The sequence below is a fragment of the Engystomops pustulosus genome, chromosome 1, assembly GCF_040894005.1.
Source record: "Engystomops pustulosus chromosome 1, aEngPut4.maternal, whole genome shotgun sequence".
Classification (NCBI taxonomy): Eukaryota; Metazoa; Chordata; class Amphibia; order Anura; family Leptodactylidae; genus Engystomops; species Engystomops pustulosus.
The window spans coordinates 193,333,693-193,353,571 of record NC_092411.1 but is presented as its reverse complement, the minus strand read 5'-3'; the positions used below and the strand labels follow the sequence as shown (position 1 = coordinate 193,353,571).

The 19,879-nt window shown below is 42.6% G+C and overlaps 1 protein-coding gene across 2 annotated transcripts in view; it reads left to right on the top strand.

The window, feature by feature from the left end:
* Positions 1-10,774: 10,774 nt before the first annotated feature.
* Positions 10,775-19,879, top strand: part of LOC140070355 (probable E3 ubiquitin-protein ligase HERC6) — a 49,316-nt gene continuing 40,211 nt past the window's right edge. The window contains exons 1-7 of one of the 2 annotated variants that reach the window (XR_011848914.1): positions 10,775-11,082; positions 14,944-15,103; positions 15,321-15,397; positions 15,517-15,744; positions 15,830-15,921; positions 17,433-17,560; positions 18,720-18,853. Coding sequence is in view for 1 of the 2 variants with exons in the window: in XM_072116793.1 (XP_071972894.1) it covers positions 10,857-11,082; positions 14,944-15,103; positions 15,321-15,397; positions 15,517-15,744; positions 15,830-15,921; positions 17,433-17,560; positions 18,720-18,853 (1,045 nt within the window). In the remaining variant the exon portion in view is untranslated. The remainder of the gene's footprint in view (positions 11,083-14,943; positions 15,104-15,320; positions 15,398-15,516; positions 15,745-15,829; positions 15,922-17,432; positions 17,561-18,719; positions 18,854-19,879) is intronic. The other variant, XM_072116793.1, reaches the window with a different exon arrangement.

Sequence of the window (19,879 nt, the reverse complement as noted above, 5' to 3'; positions counted from 1 at the left end):
CCCCCCCCCCCCCCACACACACACACTTTGTCATTGTGCCACTACTGTGTGGCAATACTGATGGATTATTGACCGATTGAAAGCGGACACTGACGGATGAAAAGAAAGGCAAAATGATCAATGCCGTCAATGCAAAATTACGGCCATCACCCTCTCCACTCTTTTAGGGGGTTTACCAGAACCAGTTCTGTCGTAATGTTTAAAAAGAGTGCACTCTTTGATGTTATAGTGGGATCTTGGCCCTCAGCTCAGTCCTTTTGAGCTGGCACAGACGTTACCTTGTCAGGCTACCTTGTTCCCGCTTCACTTATTTGGTGAAGTTGGCCCCTGTAATTGTCCATGGAATTGAAGAGTGAAGCGATTCTAAGAGCGGCGGCTGTCATGTGCGTGTCATATTAAAACACAGCATTGTTTGAAGACCAAACCATGCTCCCTATGCATATTTGAGCAAGGCACAATGTTCTACAACACCCTACAGCAGTGGTGGCAAACCTTTGGCACGGGTGCCAGAGGAGGCACTCCAAGCCCTTTCTATGGGCACCCAGTCCATCGCCCTAGCACACCAGACAGGACTCAAATTTTTCTTGCAGTTCCAAGCAACTTAAAAGATGCTGCTTTCAGTGATATTTTAAAGTGATATTTACTTTGCTACTTGGGACTGTAGGAAGAGGGAGAATGTGTAGAACTTCCTGCTGGCACCATGATGTACTCTTTGTACAGAGGGACACTGGAAAGAAGCTACCATGATGCAATTTTTCCATCCTTCTTTCTACTGTGTTGCTGTCCTCAGGAGGCCAATATGATTGAATGTTGTTCAAAAACAGGGAGCAAGTTACTGCTTTAATTTTTGGTTGGCACCTCGCGATAAATGAGGGAATTTGGGCACTCGGTCGCTAAAAGGTTTGCCATCACTGCCCTACAGGCTCTCTGCAGACAGGAAATAACTGTTTTGTAACGTGATTCAGCATGATTCGATTTGGGTTGAATCAAATTTTGTCCGAAAATTCTGTGAACTCGGCGAATCGAATTTTTTAAATATTCGCCCATCTCTAGTTCCTGCCGTAGTGAAAACGAAGACAGAGGTATGCTGTGAGGGGGCTTTTGTACACAATGGGTGCTGAGCAACAGAGAGAGCTGGGGTGTGGTCCTGCATTTTAAAGTGGAATGCTTTGAGACAGAAAGGACGGTGCTGAGCTACTTTATTAAAGGGGTGGGGTGCCAAGCTTCTTCCCTAAGGGAAGTGCTATGATGTATTTCTAAGGGGTACTGTGCCTCTTTTGTAAGGGGGAGTAGGGCCACTTTTGTAAGGGTTCTCAGTTTTAACAAAATTTATAATGTGGCAGCTGTGCTTACTAAATTAATGAGGACATGCTGGTGTAAATATGAATTACAAGGGGAGGAACTACCGTGTTTCCCCGAAAGTAAGACAGTGTCTTACATTCTTTTTACCCCCAAAAGTCCCACTATGTCTTACTTTCGGGGTATGTCTTATATTGGAAAAAAATGTATTAACAACCTGAACAGTATGGTATTCACCACAAAACAGTTTTATAAAAGCAAGTGCCAAGAATTATACAGTGTGGGATGTTATACAGTGTAAGGGGGGGTATTATACAGTGTGGGAGGTTATACAGTGTGAGGAGGGGGGGGGGCATTATACAGTGTGGGAGGTTATACAGTGTAAGGAGGGCATTATACAGTGTGGGAGGTTATACAGTGTAAGGGGGGGCATTATACAGTGTGGGAGGTTATACAGTGTAAGGGGGGGCATTATACAGTGTGGGAGGTTATACAGTGTAAGGGGGGGCATTATACAGTGTGGGAGGTTATACAGTGTAAGGGGGGGCATTATACAGTGTGGGAGGTTATACAGTGTAAGGGGGGGCATTATACAGTGTGGGAGGTTATACAGTGTAAGGGGGGGCATTATACAGTGTGGGAGGTTATACAGTGTAAGGGGGGGCATTATACAGTGTGGGAGGTTATACAGTGTAAGGGGGGGCATTATACAGTGCAGGGAGGTTATACAGTGCAGGGAAGTTATACAGTGTGGGAGGTTATACAGTGTAGGGGGGGGCATTATACAGTGTGGGAGGTTATACAGTGTAGGGGGGAGCATTATACAGTGTGGGAGGTTATACAGTGTGAGTAGGGGCATTATACAGTGTGGGAGGTTATACAGTGTAAGGGGGGGGCATTATACAGTGTGGGAGGTTATACAGTGTAAGGAGGGCATTATGCAGTGTGGGAGGTTATACAGTGTAAGGGGGGGCCTTATACAGTGTGGGAGGTTATACAGTGTAAGGGGGGGCATTATACAGTGTGGGAGGTTATACAGTGTAAGGGGGGGCATTATACAGTGTGGGAGGTTATACAGTGTAAGGGGGGGGGCATTATACAGTGTGGGAGGTTATACAGTGTAAGGAGGGCATTATACAGTGTGGGAGGTTATACAGTGTAAGGGGGGGGGGCATTATACAGTGTGGGAGGTTATACAGTGTAAGGAGGGCATTATACAGTGTGGGAGGTTATACAGTGTAAGGGGGGGGGGCATTATACAGTGTGGGAGGTTATACAGTGTGAGTAGGGGCATTATACAGTGTGGGAGGTTATACAGTGTAAGTAGGGGCATTATACAGTGCAGAGGGGGGATGGGTGTTTTAACACAAACCATAGAACTGTGAACACAAACACAGACACACACTACATTCATACATTATACATGTAAATAAACATGCACACAATGTTCACATATAGATCAGACATCACATCTACATACACATTACACATAAACATACATACTTTTCAGTGTCACTGACTGCAGGGCTGAGTAGAGGCTGGTCCAGGCTGACATGTGCTCCCCTGCTCCACTCCCCCTCCTGTTCCAACTGATGTAGCAGAGTTTAGCAGCTACACAGGAGGGGGAGGAGCTGCTCCAGTAACACAGAGGCAGCAGCACACAGCAGGAAGCTTCTCCCTCGGCTCCATGCTGCAGAGTGCACAGTGTGCAGCCGTCTCCTCTCTCCTCATGTGACCAGAGACTGCACGGAGTAGCTGAGCTCCGGTCACATAATCTTCTATCGGCCGGGAGCTACAGCAGTGACATGAAGAGGCTGCAGCACCCGGCTCCGTCAGCTCTAACTATGTCTTACTTTCGGGGTACGTCTTATATTAGCTTACCCCCCTAAAACACCCACTACGTCTTACTATCGGGGGTGTCTTACTATCGGTGAAACACGGTACATGGTAATACACACTATAATATATTGACTGGCCTAAGTTGTATTATCTGAATATTTGTTGGAACATTTTTACTTCTCATGATGGGCCTTGAATTTTCTGTTTGTACTGCAATTTTAGAGGAAATGGGGACACAAATTTGTTTGTCTGCCTAGGGCACTAAAATGCCTCATCCCAGCCCTAGAAATGCAACAAAAGGAACCAGGATCCACACACCAGCATATGGTCTCAAAATGGATCTGAGGATCTCATCCTGTGCCTAAATGGCAATTCTCTGGCTTACACTTGGAGGGCTTTGCAGACCTCCAAACAAATGCCTCCTTGCACCATTACTGGCCAACTACCAAACATGTCATGATGGAGGATGTGGCAAGCAGCAGAGCATTCCCCTCCTGACACGTGTACAGTATCAACCAGCTCTCATCTGAGCACAAAGCACCAATGTTGAATGTCCCAATCCTGGTGTTCTCTGTTGAATGCCAATCACAATGTGTGATGTTGGACTGCAAACACAACACTACCTTGTGGGTGTTGTCCCTTATACCACCCTCATGGAGTCTGTTTGTGAAAAGACACATGGATATTAGTAACCTGCTGAGGATCATTCTGCAGGGCTCTGGCAGAGCTCCTCCTGTTCCTCCTTACATAATGGAGGAGGTAGTGGTCCTGCTGCTAATTTATTGCCCTTCTACAGTCACCACCAGTCCGTCCTCTTATGGCCTGTTGCTTTTGTTGATAGGCTTATATGATCATAGTATCATCATAGTTTAGGTTTGCCATCACTGGTTCATACGGTTGAAAAAAGACACTTGTCTATCAAGTTCAACCAATGAAGGGAAGAGATTGCATGAGTCAGGGATGTAAGGGAAACAATTCTATATAGCATAACCATCAATGTTATTTAGTTTAAAAAGGCATCTAGACCCTTCTTGAAGCTCTCTGCTGTGACCAGCGCCTGAGGCAGGCTAGTCCACAGATTGACAGTTTCCATACTAAAAAAGCCCAGTCGCTTCTGGTGATTAAACCTTGATTTCACCAAACGGAGACAGTGCCCCCTTTTGATTTGATTTAATCTGAAACAACTTACCACCATATTTTTTGTATGGACCATTCATTTATTTATATAAATTAATCATGTCCCCTCGTAGTCGTCTCTTTTCCAGAGCAAATAAATCTAGATGTTTTAATCTTTCCTCATAACTAAGACCCTCCATACCCCTTATCATTGTTGTGGCTCTACGTTGAACCCCCTCCAGCTTCAGGGCATCCTTTTTATGGACCAGTGCCCAGAACTGGACAACATATTCCAGGTGAGGCCAAACCAATGCCTTGTAAAGTGGTAATATTACATCCCTATCACGAGAGTCCATTCCACTTTTGATACATGACAAGATACTACTGGCTTTAGAGCCAGCTGATTGACATTGCATGCTGTTATTCAATTTATGATCTACTAGTACCCCCAGGTCCTTCTCAACAAGGGACTCTCCCAGATTTACCCCCCCAAGGACATATTTTGCCTTTGGATTATTAGCCCCCAAGTGCATAACCTTACATTTATCCACATTGAACCTCATTTGCCAAGTGGATGACCAAACATTCAGTTTGTCCAAGTCGCCCTGCAGCCTATGATGTTGATGTTATTGTCAGGATCAGGGGTAGTGGACCCACTGTACAACCGCAAGCAATGATGTAAGCCAACACCTGGGAGCGGAATCTAAGTGGCACCCGGTTTTCACGGTAGCCCGCCGCAAAGTGGGTTAATCTTCCTGCGGCGGGATACCATCAGGTCGCTCCACAGGCGCGACTTTGCTCATGGTAGTGGCCAAGGCGAATTACAGAATTGTAAGGCTTGAAACATAGTTGAGGGCAGGCTGGAGGATGGGACAGGCGTGGGATCGAAGTCAGTAACAAGCAGGAGGTCACAACAGGAAATTCAATAATGCTAGGGTAAACAACAGGAAAGTTTGTTCTTTAGGGCAGAAGGCTCAAAGATCTGGCAGGGGACACAGGGAGGGGCCAGGAATGAAACAGGGAAGGTGGTTTAAATCTTAGCAAAAAAACAGCGCCCGTGCGGAGACACGCTCGCCAGAGCGAGGGGACTGCCGCTGGAAAGAAGGAATACCCTTTTCTTGGCCTGAAGGAATCTCTGAAAAACAGAACTGTCCAGAGTATTGTCTTAATGCTCCCAGGACCTCTCTTCTGGCCAGGACTCCTTCCAGTTGATAAGGAAGAACCGTTTCCCCTCTAACCGACTTCGAGGATCTCCTTTACCTCAAAGACATTGGCGGAACCAGCCAGAAATGGTTCAGGATGACAGTCTTTGGAAAGGAGACATGGAAGGAGTTTGAGATGCACATTGTGGGATGAAGACAAAGCTTATAAGACACAGGGTTGAGGTGCTTTAGCACCTCAAATGGACCCAGGAAACAAGGACAGAGTTTTTTGTCAGCCTGAGTCTTGGTTCGGGCAGACGCCTGAAGTGGGGAAAGACAAGTCTGCTCCCAGATGGACTTCAGATCCTGAACTACGGCAGAAGGCACAGAAAGAGGAAGAGGTGGGCTTGGGTGTTGTCCAAAGACAATGAAGAATGGAGCAGAGCCGGCAGATTCAAGGAATTGTAGGAAAATTCTGCCCATGGCAATAGGGTGGACCAGTCATCTTGTCGGGCAGAGAGAAAATGACGGAGATAGTAGCCCAGAGTATGATTAACTCTCTCCACTTGTCCATTAGACCTTGGATGGAACGAAGAGGAGAAATCCAACTTTACTTCGCTGTACAGGGAATGCCAGAACCGGGAAACAAACTTGACCCCTCGATCCGAGACAATGTGCAGAGGGAGTCCTTGCAGCTGGAAGATGTGGTGGAAAAACAGGCTGGCAAGACGAGAAGATGACGGTGGACCAGACAGAGGAATGAAGTGGGAAGATGGTGGAAGATCTGTGTAGATACTGACTGGATGATGAGCGCTGTAGAATCTGTAGAACCTTGTCAGAGATGTACCCAAGGAATGGAAGACTCTCTTGGTGGAACTGACACTTGGTATATAGGTGATTGGCCCTTAGGCGCCTGAGAACTTGTCGTACTTGGACCTGATGGATTCAAGGTCTGTAGAGAACACCAGGTCCAACTTGGTGAAAACCTTGGCACCATGTAGAATTCCATGATGAGAGGTAGTGGTTCTTCACCGTAACTTTATTAAAACTGCGATAGTCAATGCATGGGCGGAGAAAGCCATCCTTCGTGGCCACAAAATAGAATCCAGCACTGGCAGGGGAGGAGGACTTGCGTATGGAGTGCTTCTGTAGATTTTCCTTCACATAAGCCTACATAGCCACTGTTTTAGGCACAGGCAGTGGATACACCCGCCCCATGGCAAAGACGTGCCCGGCATCAGGTCTTTAGTGCAGTCATATTGCCAGAGCCTCCACTGGTTTCTCCAAGAAGACATCTGCAAAGTCCATGTATGGAGGGGGAGACCCACTAGAGTCTTGGTGCTCCCCGGAGAAGCCATGGGGGAAACAGGATGAGGGGACACCAAAGAGCGGGACTGGTATTCCAGTCCCCAGAGAAGAACCTCACCGGTACAAAAGTTGAGCACAGTAGCATGGCATTGGAACCAAAGGAGGCCCACAAGGTCAGAAGACGTGGACCGAGGTAGCCCATAGAACGACAATCTCTCATTGTGCAATACCCCAATTGGCAAGCACAGGGGCTCGGTGCGGTATCGCAGAGGAAATGCCCTCTGACATTTAAGATTACCAGTGTCTTCCCTAGATGAACCACAGGAAGGTGGTGCTGGGAGACAAAGCATACACAAAGTTTCCTGCAGAGCCGGAATCCAAGAAGGCCGAAGCTTGAAACTGGCCACTTCTTCCTGGGATGATAAGGCGTGGAGAAGCTTTGTTCTCACCTAGGGATGCTTCTTCCAAGAACCCTAGGCGTGCATTTCCTGGATGCTGTGGACGGACCAGAGTCCCAAGGAAGTGCTCCAGGCTGGCAGAGAGACAGACGTGTTTTATCCACCTGCATGGCCTCCTTGAGCAGACAAAGAGGACGGCTGTGGTGGCCTTTGAAAGACAGTTGCCAAGCGTGCAGTCGACAGGTCCTGATCTGTGCCTGTCGAGACGCTGTTTCTCCAAGTGCTCTGAGAACCAGATGTCAATCCGAGTAGCCAGGGAGATGAGACCACTCTGAGAAAATGGCAAGTCTCATGCAGACAGGGAATCTTTAATCTGTCCAGAAAGACCTCTTTTAAAGGTGGCAATCAAGGCAGCTTCATTCCAGGCAAACTGAGAAGCTAGGAGCTGAACCACATAGTTCCCAACAGATGAATCCCCTGGCGTGAGTTCAGCACTGCAGTTCCAGCAGATGAAGCCCAAGCTGGTTCCTCGAAGACGGACAGAAATTCAGCGAGGAATGTGGCGAGGATAGCCGTGACAGGGTCGTTCCTGTCCCAGAAGGGGGTGGCCCATGCCAGGGCTTTCCCTCGAGAGAAGACTGATCATGAAAGCCACCGTAGCCAGTTCTATGGCAAACCGTGAAGGCATCATTTTGATATGCAAGAAGCACTGGGTAATGAAGCCCCTGCACAACTCTGGCTCTCCGTCATACTTTATAGACATGAAGAGTCGCTGCCTGGGTTCATCAGTAGACAATGTAGCTGTAGCAGCAGGAAAGATGGTGGTGAGTTGCTAGCCTTGCGTGGCAATCTGCTGGGTCATGATGGTATTGAGAACGGCCAGCTCAGGTAACGGAGCCTTGGTGGGATCCATGACCGTTTCTTACCCTGATCTTTGCTCAGGGGCAGTGGACCCACTGTACCACCACGAGCGATTACATTATCTGACACCTGGGAGCGGAATTTAAGTGGCACCCGGTTTTCACCAGAGCCCGGCACAAAGCAGGTTGGTCTTGCTGTGGCAGGATACCACCAGGTCGCTCCACAGGTGCAACTTTGCCTGCGGTGGTGGCCAAGTCGAAGTACTGAATGGTAAGGTTTGAAACGTATTTGAAGGGGGGGAGGCTGGAGGTCAGGACAGGAGGCATGGGATCGAAGTGAGTAGCAAGCAGGAGGTCACAACAGGGAAGACGGCTGGCCAGCGACAATCATCAGTGTGCTTTTTAAATCTTATAAAGCATGCGTGCGTCCTAGGAGGCGGGGATGCGCACGCCAGAGCAAGGGGACTGCCACTGAAAAGAGGGAAGGTAAGTGCTGGCGTGGAGGGGCAAAAGGAGGAACAAGGGTGCGCCTATGATACGAGATATGTACGAATTTAACATTTCTTGTACAAATATTTCACATATTACATCTTTTGGAAGCTTGCATGTTACACCTTTTTTCAGATTATTGGTTTATTGTTGAGTACAGTTTTAAGTATTTCAGGTCTATTTATTTATTGGGTATATTTATTTCTTGTCACTTGAGTGGCTTAGAATATAATAGTAAAAAAAATGGAAACAATCACAAGTTATGAAAAAATAAAGAAAATGCTACAATATATTACCATTTGGAGTAGTAATGTAAGTGTTTAGTCAGAGTCTCCACAAATAAAAGCATATACAGTATATAAACTTTTTGTTGAGAAATGTATGGGAGCTAAATAGAAGACTGTCGTCAGGTGTCTCTAAATCTGATAAAATATTGTAGAAAACAATGTCTAATCCACAGGAATCACACAACTGACTCTTCTGATGACTATGCTAACCTTTGTCTTTGATGGCACCATAAATATCAGAAATGAAACTTATACTTATGGATTATGACACAACGAATACCAAACAAGAAACAAACTTATCAGACAGCTGCTACTTATGTACTGACGCAAATGAGTAAAGCTGGTCATACATATTAGATTATTGTTGGCTGAACCAACAGGTTTAAACATGCTGGATTCTCTGTTCCCTTTTAAAACTGTATGGCCAGGTTAAAGACCTTTACAAGCTTATTTATTAATTCACAGCAGAAGCATTCTTTTATCCCTTGCAGTCTCATAGAGAATGAAGAGGAAGGAGCCATAGCAGCTGCTATGGGGCCCACAGTGTCAGGGAGCCCCAGCCTCTTTGCTATTGGGTGTTTATTTGGTGTGAATATGCTGTATTTGTGTGGTGTGTATATACTGTATTTGTATGTGTGTGTATATGCTGTATATAATAAGTATGTGTGCATTTCTTTTATGTGTGTGTATATATGATGTGTTTATGCTCTTAATGTGTGTGCATGTGTGAAGTGTGTTGGATGTAAGACTGTGTATATGATGCATGGGAATATATGGTACTGTATGTTTGTGTGTGTATATATAGGTTGTATGTATATATTTATGGTGTGAATATATTTTTTGTGATTGTAACTCACATGTGTGAGTAAACAAATATGTATTTTTTAAGGGGTAAGTGGGGTCCCATTCAGACACCTGCTATGGAGCTATGGAACTTTTTTCTGGTGTACCATTAACATATGGTGTGCGACACAATTCAGGCAGACTTTACATGATAAATCTGGTGCACGGTCCGAAGGCCCCCTAATTTGTGTTGCATGATGCCTAGTGCCGCTGTGCCACAAAAGGGTCGAGTGCGACTCAAAATGTAAAAGAACGTGCTGTCAGGTTCAATGGTAGTGGATCCTCTGTACCACCGCAGACAATGACGTAAGCCGACACCTGGGACAGGAGTGTAAGTGGTACCCGATTTTCACCAGAGCCTGCCGCAAAGCAGGTTGGACTTGTTGCTGCGTGGTACCACCAGGTCGTTCCACAGGCGCAACTTTGTATGTGGTGGTGGCCAAGGCATAGTACAGAAACGTAAGGCAAACTCGTGGCCGGGGACAAGCAGGAGGTCGAGACAGGCAGTCGAGGGCGTAGTGGAAGGAACGGAATCAAGGTCACAACGGGAAATCAGGATAATCGCAGAGGGCTTGGGATACAGCTTTCTCTCAGGCATGGAAGCACAAAAATCCGGCAGGAACATAGGAAGGGGCTGCAATTTATCAGGGCAGGCAGCTGGCCAGCGCCAACTAGCAGCGCTGGTCCTTTACATTTTACAAAGCTGGTGTGCGTGCACCCTAGAACACGGGAGCGCGTGTAGGAGCCCGGACATTGCAGGGACCTCAGCTGGAGCCGGGACAGGTGAGTTAGAGGCTGGGGCACACGGAGGTACACGGGTGCGCCTGTGACCCAGGATATGGGTCACAGGGGCACCCGTGACACGTGCAAAGTCTACCAGAAAACTGGCACAAGGTCCATAGTAAATGTGCCCCACTAATTTTGGTTGTGATTTGTTTCAATGTGCACTGATATTGCAATTTGTTATCTTTCCATAGTAAGGCTACTGAGTCATCTAAAAAGCTATGTTATGCAGTATGAAAAAAAAGATTCATGAAAAATCACATTAAAGTTATAAAACTTTCACTAAAGATATTAAATCCTAGATCACCTCCTTGACCTTACCTCTATGCTGGAAACATTACCCAAACACAACAGATGACTTATGTAGGTGTTTGGTTCTGAAGGTGGAGCTGAAAGCAGCTGATATGGATAGTGAGAGAGAGCTGCATTCTGTCAGTGTGTGGTGAGAGGACCAGGGATCCACATCTCAATCTGTAATTCTAGCTAGAAAACATGTACTGCTGGGGCAACAACAGGTATAGACAGCTGGGTCTTACAGACAAAGAAGAAGAAGAGGTTGGCTTCACAGAAAATGATTACTTTAATAGCCAGGTGGGGGTACGGAAGGTGGCATCGGGAGGAAGTCATACACTTTTTCTCCTGGAAGATGGTATTGTCCATTCTTGTGGTCAAAATAACTGTGGACAACTGGGCAGAAGGAGTAACAACAGCTCCTTAGGTAAGATCTTTTTTCCTGAAAAATATCAGTGTTGTGTGTTCATACATAGTTTTCCTAATAATACTAACAAAGTACCAGAGCTGAATATTTGATTTAACTATATGTGGCTGCATCTAATTCTAAAAGCTCACCTATCATCCTATGTAAAACTATATATAGCTTGCATCTTAAATATGATAGTCTCATGTGTGATGATAATGGAGAGACTGCAGAACTGTTTTTATCTTTCTGTTTAGAATCTCATTGTATTTCATAGTTCTCATATCCAGTTTACAATATTTCAATCCATAATCTAATTAGTGTAAAAATCTTCCACAATAAACTGCAGAAGAGAAGTGTACAGAAACATTAACAATGTAGAAATATTAGTGTAACATCGTAGAAACCTAGAACCTTTGTTGTGTGAGATATTCATACACATCTAGTTTCGTTTCTCTTCTCTTCTGTTACCACTATAAGTTTCACTTTCCTATCTTCTGGGACCTGCCAGCTGTATAAATAACACATCACATTCCCACATGGGAAGATAATATAACAGTTCTTCAAAAATGTGTGCTATAACTTTGGTTAAAATTTTGGCACATGTAGTATTACCAACTTTTTTGAGTTTCCTAAAATATTGTGTATTGCTTTGCTGAAATGTTTTGGTTTTAAAGGTAGAAGGCGTGGCATCCACCTAAAAGCAACAATTACCATAAAATCTGTCAAAAAGTTTATAAGATACAGAAAGATATACTAAACATATCATCAAGATTCGGCTCCTGGGATGTCTGTGGTGCATTTCTAAACATTGTTTACTATAAGTTTGTGCTGTGATTCTATTTATCAGTTTCTAAATGTACACAATGTTTTGGCATTAAAGGTTTCCTATGATAAATATATTGATAACATATCAACAAACATATACAATAAATATATGATTGGTTAAGGTCCAACACTTTGCACTGCTATCAAACAGGGAATGGGAGGTGAGCTGCAGTGACTCAGTTCAGCAACTAAACTGAAAATGGAGTCATTTACTTCCTGTTGTATTCTCTGTTTATCCACTGCTCAGATCAACTGATCCCCGCCAATCTGACATTGATGGCCATTTTTTTTTACTTTGAGATTTATAGTGTAGCTTAATATAGTATTTTCTTTGTTAAGGATGGTTTATAGGAATCTATGAGAACCATTATAATGAATGCTTACAGAGGTATTCCCACGTGTCAATCATATTTAATTAATTTTATATTCCATATACATACATTTCTTCATTTGGATGTTAATTAAAAAAATGTACTTGTGTGAAGATCATTTCCCATGTTGTCCTTGGATACGACCACCTCTGCTGGAGAGATTGCACACTTGGCTACATTTATCGGAAATGCTGATTCATTGCTTTTGACTAAAGATAACTGTTGCAAAACTTCACTGTGACTTACTCACCTTGTGATTGTGAATGTCCTACTTCTCTTAATGTTTTCTGTTGTGTTCTGTTTACCTTTTTCTAAAATCTAATTTTGAATTTATTAAAAAAAAAAAAGGTGAATTTGGTATTTTCAAACTTCACAATGTTCTGTTAAACTAATAGTAATTAATTTGGGTAGTAAGACTAACATTTAACATATCTCAGCTTTGTGTTGGCATAATTTTAGAAGTGTTCTTTTGTTTTATTACCACGCAAATCGAACAGCATTCTCTCAAATTTTTAAGAAAATTTTAGAATCAATTATTTTAGGGACCATTTAATTTCTAAAGTGGTTTTGGAAGTTCTGTTAATAGAAACCCTCCACATATTGCCCTGTTCTATAAACTTCACCCCTCAAACATTCATACATAATACATTCATTTAGCCACAAAATTTACCCACATAACTGAATAAAAGTAGAAAATGCATCTAAGGATATATTGTGAAGCTTTTTTCCGAGTAAGAGGACATATGTGGATGTAACCCCCTGCAAGGGCACATGGCAAAGTGCGGAAGGAAAGGAGCCATTGAGCTTTTGTTGGGCAGGATAGTTTTCAGGTGCCATGACGTTTGTAGACCCCCTTGCGTTTTGAAACACAATCCAAAGGCTCCACCTGTGATCACATGTTGAGGTAAGATTGCATTTACTTTACGTTCAGTTAATGTGTTGGAAACATAATGTTACAAGATTATGTGATCACGAGTTGAGCCTTTGGATTACATTTCCAAACGCAACCAAAAAGCCACATGTGCCACGCTTTTTCCATTTTACTTTCTGCTTATCGCTCCCCACTTTCAAAAATCAATAACTTTTTTTATTTTTTCGTGTACAGAGCTGTGTGAGGGCTTGTTTTCTGTGGAACAAATTGCACTAGTGATGGTATTTTATATTCCATGCCGTGTACTGGGATGTGGAAATATAATTCAAAATGTGGTAATATTGACAAGAACCTGTATTTGCGCCATTCTCTTGTGGGCTCTGTTTTTATTTATTTCACTGTACATGCCAAATAGCATCTCTAATATATTCTTTTGCTTGGTACGATCACAGGGATAACAAATTTATATAGGTTTTATTAGGTATTAATAGATTTTACCAAAGATGAAAACTTTTTGTACCCCCAAAAAATTATTCCTTTTACCATATACTGACTCCAATAACTTTATCCTACTCAGGAGTACAGAGTTGTCTAAGGTGTCATTTTCCCTGGACGAGCTGCCGTTTTTATGGCTACCATTTTCAGGACTGTGCGATCTTTAGATCAGTTCTATAAAATTTTTTTATGTGTTGCGAAAGGGCAAAAACTCATTTTTCTGTTATGGGGTTCACTTTTTTCATTTTTATAGATTGGGAATTTTGGGATACCTAATATGTTGGTTTTTTTAAAACTTTTTTCCACTTTAGGTGCTTTTGGGACATTCTAATCAATTTTATTTTTTATTTATTTTTTTGTGTTTTTTTTGCCCTTTTTTATTTTTACAATAGTAGCATATGAACTAGTGATCATGTGATCACTTGTTCATACTAATGCACTGCAATAACTATGTATTGAAGTGCATTAGAAGTGTCTGTCAGCCTACATGCCGATGGCCAACGGCTGCGCAGCTGAGAAGACGGCACCCCGAGAATGCAATGCGGGGTTCCAGGAGTAGAGGGAGGGAGCCCCGCCCCCACCCTCTACAGGTACGTAGATCCCGCAGTCACTGCATTGATCGTGGGATCCGATCCGGACTGTTAGAGTAGGGTCCCGGCTGTCTTGGCACTGCTCTTCCATGAACGGGGGCCTGTGCTGACCTTAGATTAAGCCAACAGAGAAAACTGTCGGTCTAGGCAAAGGCCCCTTAGTGACTGACAGAGAAATCCATATGGGTGGTCACTAAAGGATTAATATGAAAAAAAAAACATATGAAGAAATGTTTATATATGGCAGCTGAATTAAATTAAATGTAAATGCCGAGATGGGAATACCCCATTCATTTACGTTATATTTCTTTGTCAATTGCAACTTTTAACTTATAGCTAACATTTTGCATGTTTCTTTAATATACAGAGATTTATATAGGAGAACATACTACAAGAATGTCTTAGTAGGCATTATAGTGTTACAGGGCATTTATGGGGCCATTATATGGTAAAACCCATCAATTACAGTTAAATTTTAAGGTTTACCTTGAAAGTTCTTAGAAGGCTCCTTGACTTTTTCTTCCTCACTGTCATCAATAACCAGTTGTTATTCAGTGTACCCATGGTACTAATTCAATCATACATACAACATGATCTAAATGTTGTCTTTATTTTATGTGTTTTATATTGATTACTTATTATAAGGACAGGTTTCCAAAATGCAAGTACCAGTTCTAATGTACATCTTCATGGTCGCTATGTATTAACATGGATGTCATTGTTACAGATGAAATCTACTCCCTGGAAGCACAGACAATTGTGGATGTGAGCTGTGGTGTAAACCATTCAGTTGCTATTTGCAATGAAGGGAATATATTTAGCTGGGGTGAAGGATCACAAGGACAACTTGGATCAGGACAATTTCCTCAGCAATCTCCTATTCCAAGGTACAGAAAAATATTGAACTGATTCAGAAACCTTTTATTGGGGTTCTGTTGTACATCCTGCTGCCAGTGATGACCTAGACATTTTCAGGTGCCATATCTTTCTTTATTGGTGTAGGGAAGAATGGTGGCAAGAGGGCGTTAAGGTGTGAATAACAATAAATAAGTCACACAGTATGAAAAACAGGTTTTAATAATGTTCCCTTTCTTAATGCCATAGGAAGATAAGTGGATTGTCTGACATAAGAATAATACAGATATCTTGTGGACACTTCCATACAGTCGCCCTTTCTGAAGGTAACCTATATAATGACGTAGCCAGTGACACTACAAGCACTTTCAATACATATAATAATTCTTATTCTTTATTCTTATTCTTATTTAGACCACAAAATATTCTTACCATTATTTTTCAGACAGCAATGTGTTTTCATGGGGAAAGAATGATAATGGTCAACTCGGACTGGGCAAACAGACACCCAACCAAGCCAGTCCTCAGCTTGTGAAGTTTTTAAAGGGTGTTCCTCTGGTTCAAGTCTCTGTGGGTGGTTGTCAGAGTTTTGCTCTCTCGATGTCTGGAATTGTGTTCGGATGGGGAAGAAATAATGCAGGACAAGTAGGACTTCAGAGCGACCCTTTAAAAGGTAGATTATATGTATATGATTATCTGTATGAATACATACTTGAGAGAGATAATAGCCTTTTTAATGTGTTTTTATTGTTAATCAGATGTCTTTAAACCACATGCCATAAGTTCTCTGAGAGATAAAGGTGTGATCTATATCAGTTGTGGGGATGAACACACGGCCGTATTAAGCAAGGTAAATATAACATTTTACACTAGGTGTGTCATGATGAGTAACAGATATCTTTGTCAGTTTTACCTTGTTAAAGACTGACATAGGTGGAATTATTTTCACCATATTTAATAAACGTGACGTACCCCTTTATAAATTTTAACTACGACTCCCATGATAAGATTTGCAAATTGGTTCTATGTCCCCTTACTACATTTTTCTATTCTGACGTGAGATAAGACACAACATATTTTCTTTGCACACTAGTCTTAATATATTCCCCCATTGAAAATATATATTTAAAGGGGTATTCCAGGAATAAGAATTTCATATTCAAATGTATCAATAAAATATAAGCTAATGTGCAATTAGTTGTTATTTAAAAATGTGCTCCCTTTAGCAGAAAAATGCTGTGGACATACACTATAATGAGGAATTACAATGCTACTGGCCATTTAATCAGTCCAGTGACTTTTCCCCTATGGAGGAGACACAAGAAAGAAGATGGCTGATGGTCAGGGTTGGCTCCAGGATTCAGTAGGCCCAGGGGCGACAGGGCCTCAGTAGGCCCCTTTGCAGTGAACTCACGTGGTGGCATTAAAAATTCAGAAACTAACACAGTCTACTGTTCCCTAAAATATTCCCTATTTTATCAAAACAAACAGCTCCCTCATGGTTATTTTAATATAAACCACCCTCACACCCGATGGATTCTTTAGATACATCACGCCTCACACACATTCCTTATGTGGGCCCCCCAACAGCTCTGGGCCCCAGCACTTGCCCAGGTATGACTATTGCTGATGCCGACCCTGCCTCTGGTCACATATCCACGTCCCATGTCCGGCACCATCACTATGTTTGGCTGTTTGGTTGGTTGGTTGCAGTGAGTCCAGTATGGCCAGTTTTGTGATGAGATGCATCTGAGTGAGGAAATGTGCAGTGATGGCAGTTACACATCATCACTATGGTAACAGAGGAGGACAGTCTGTTACATCATCTCTTGGAGCAGAGCATAAGAGGGAGGAGCTGTTACTGAGAACAAAAGGATTATGGGACTTGTAGTTGTAGAAGGGAGCCATCTTGGAGATAACTCCACCTACTTTAGAAAGCCAATAAAATTTTGTGAATCATAAAAGCAAACGATTTAAGCTCCATTTTGTGATGAATGACACTACCTTTTGTTGTATTCATTTGTTTATAGCATTATGGGGTTTTGTATGAGAAGTTTCTATTTTTGGAATACCCCTTTAAGTTAAACATTATTCCAAACAACCTCCATTGTTACAAAGAAACCAGACCCTTTACCCTGAGCAACGTCAAAATTTGTGAGCCACCCCATGTATAGTGTATATAAACCTAAAGAGAGAGAGAGGATAACATTATGAAATATGTTTGATTCTGCTCATCACTGTTGTGTGATTTGGGATTTGTTTTTTAAGTACTACACATCTCAAAAATTGCAGGTGTAACATCTCACAATGCCAACATTTTTTATTGGACTAATTTTTTTAATCTTATGCCAATGTTAACAGGAGGGCACTGTTTATACTTTTGGAAATGGCACACTAGGACAAGTGGGGAAAAATTCTGTTACTCACACTGCTGTGCCTCAGAAGATAGAAGAATATGAAGGGCAGGTTTCACAGATAGCCTGTGGGAGGTAAGAAGTACAAGAAACATATTCACTGCAGAATTTTTCATTATGACTGGGAAGATAAATGGCTCAATCAATGAGGGTAAGGCACAGTGGAGTTCCCAGTGTAAACACATAGGGGCTCATTTACTAAGGGTCGCACTGCTCACTTTTGTTGGACTGTTCCCCTTTTTCGGGGATTACACAGCTTGGACAGGTATTTAACAGGTGTCTGTGCTGGGATTTTGGCGCACACTGGGGCAGATTTACTTACCCGGCACTTTCGCGATACAGCGGCGCGTTCTCAGCGGGGGATTCGAGTCTTCCGGCAATTCACTAAGGCAGTTCCTCTGATGTCCACCAGGTGTCACTGAACAACATCGGAACGCACTGGAGTTCACCGAGCCATCCTGGATGAAGGGAAGCGCGTGTCCAGCGACCTTTTTTTTTTTTTTTTAATATTCGGGTAACACGTCGGGAAAACACGAATTGGGGCCTTAGTAAATGACCCCCACTGTTTTTTTTGGCGCATCTGCTGTGGCTTCCATGCGACACAAATGGGGGGGAGTTGGTTGCAGTTGGACGATCAGACTGATTTGGACTGAGCGCGGGATTTAACTTTAAAATTGTGTTGCAAGCCCATGCACTTACATGCACCACTAAAAAGATGGTGAACTCTTTTGGACCTGAGCGGGGAAGCGACACATGCAGGACATTGTGCGCACAATCTTAACAGTGCATTATCGTCCCAGTCCAAACCACATACTGAGTGAAAACCTGTAACATAAATGGATTCATGCTGCTAGTTTTTAATCCACAGAATTATCAATTATTGTAAATATTTTGGTGGATTCATAATGTGGAATTTGGCCTTTGGCAATGCAGCAGTTGAATTATAACAAGCTGTGTTAGAGGATTCAGAGGTAATGTTATGTAGGGAACACAATACCATGATCTATAGCAATAAATCACATAAGCAAAATATAGGGCAAATCTCAAACTATGGAAGCAGTGGCTCCTTAACCTGTTGGACAGCTGTGCAGTTGCAAAAGTTGCATAAAAAATTATTTCGCAAATGTAAAAAATGGCCATTAAATCAAGCAAAATTTTACTCCATTGCAATATACAGTGTAAGATAAGCATGTTTGTAGATAATCCTAGTGAAAATATTTTTTTGTGTTTCTAGCTACCACACACTTCTATATGTTTTCACCTCAAATAAAATTGTATCATTTGGTTATGGACCAAAAATGAAACTAGATGATCATCTACCGGATGTGCTATTAGAATCTGACAGTAGTCAGTCATTTACTTCAACAGGTACAATGTTTTCATTTCAAATCTGACATTTTACTGAATTTTAAGAGAAGAGCTCCACAATGTTGAGTTGGACTGGGAGGTGATGGTACAATGCTGGCACAAAAGACTTTTGTTAGAATTTTATTAGTTCGCTCGACTGTTTTATCATGTGCCATTTAGGGCAGGTCATCGCTGAAGCTAATCATGGCCCTCAGGCTTCACCATTACAAACAAAGCATATCTCATTACTCAGGTCAGTTAGTCATGTGGCATTTTTGTAGAGGCCATCGATTCACTACAGTTGGCTCAGAAGAGTCAACTGGCCACTTCACAGAGGCAAGATATTTTACTTTAACCAATAACTACATCAAAGGGGTTGGCAACTTATGGATGTAACAGTGTAAGTAGAAGACCCTATTAGGATCCCCCATATTATATGTACACTTTTTCATGTTTGCCGTCATTCAATGCGGGTCATGTGACCCCAGCAGCAGGACAGAGGACTTCGTGTGACATCCCATGTCCTGCTGGCTTCAAGCGGATGGAGCCCTTGCAGATTTTCCATGGAACATGCTAGGGGTGACCCTATTAGGGTCTTATACTTACCCTGTCAATGTTTTCTATAAGCGTCCAACCACTTTAAGTCTACCATCAGGATCAAGGATTGTAAACCAAACACACTTACATGCTGGTAAATCCCTCTGACAGGATTTGCTCTTCTTTGAGCTTCTCATGCCCTTGTTTTTGCAAAAGAAGGCTTTAAAAAGGATGCAAATAAACCAGAGGGGCTCAGGGCTTCATAGCTACTAATTGAGCCCATAGCCCCTGAGGCTAATTTGCATAATTTTTAAAGCCTTTTTTATGTACAAATAAAGGCATAAGAAGCTAAAAGAAGAGCGGATTCTGCCAGAATCCTACAATTCTTCATCCTGGTGCCAGATTTCCTTTAAAGTGTAACTGTCATTCTGAGCAAAAAAAAAAAATAAAATGCATATTTCTGCTCCAGTTGTCCCTGGGAATCATTCCTCAAAGTATATTGCCTCTCAG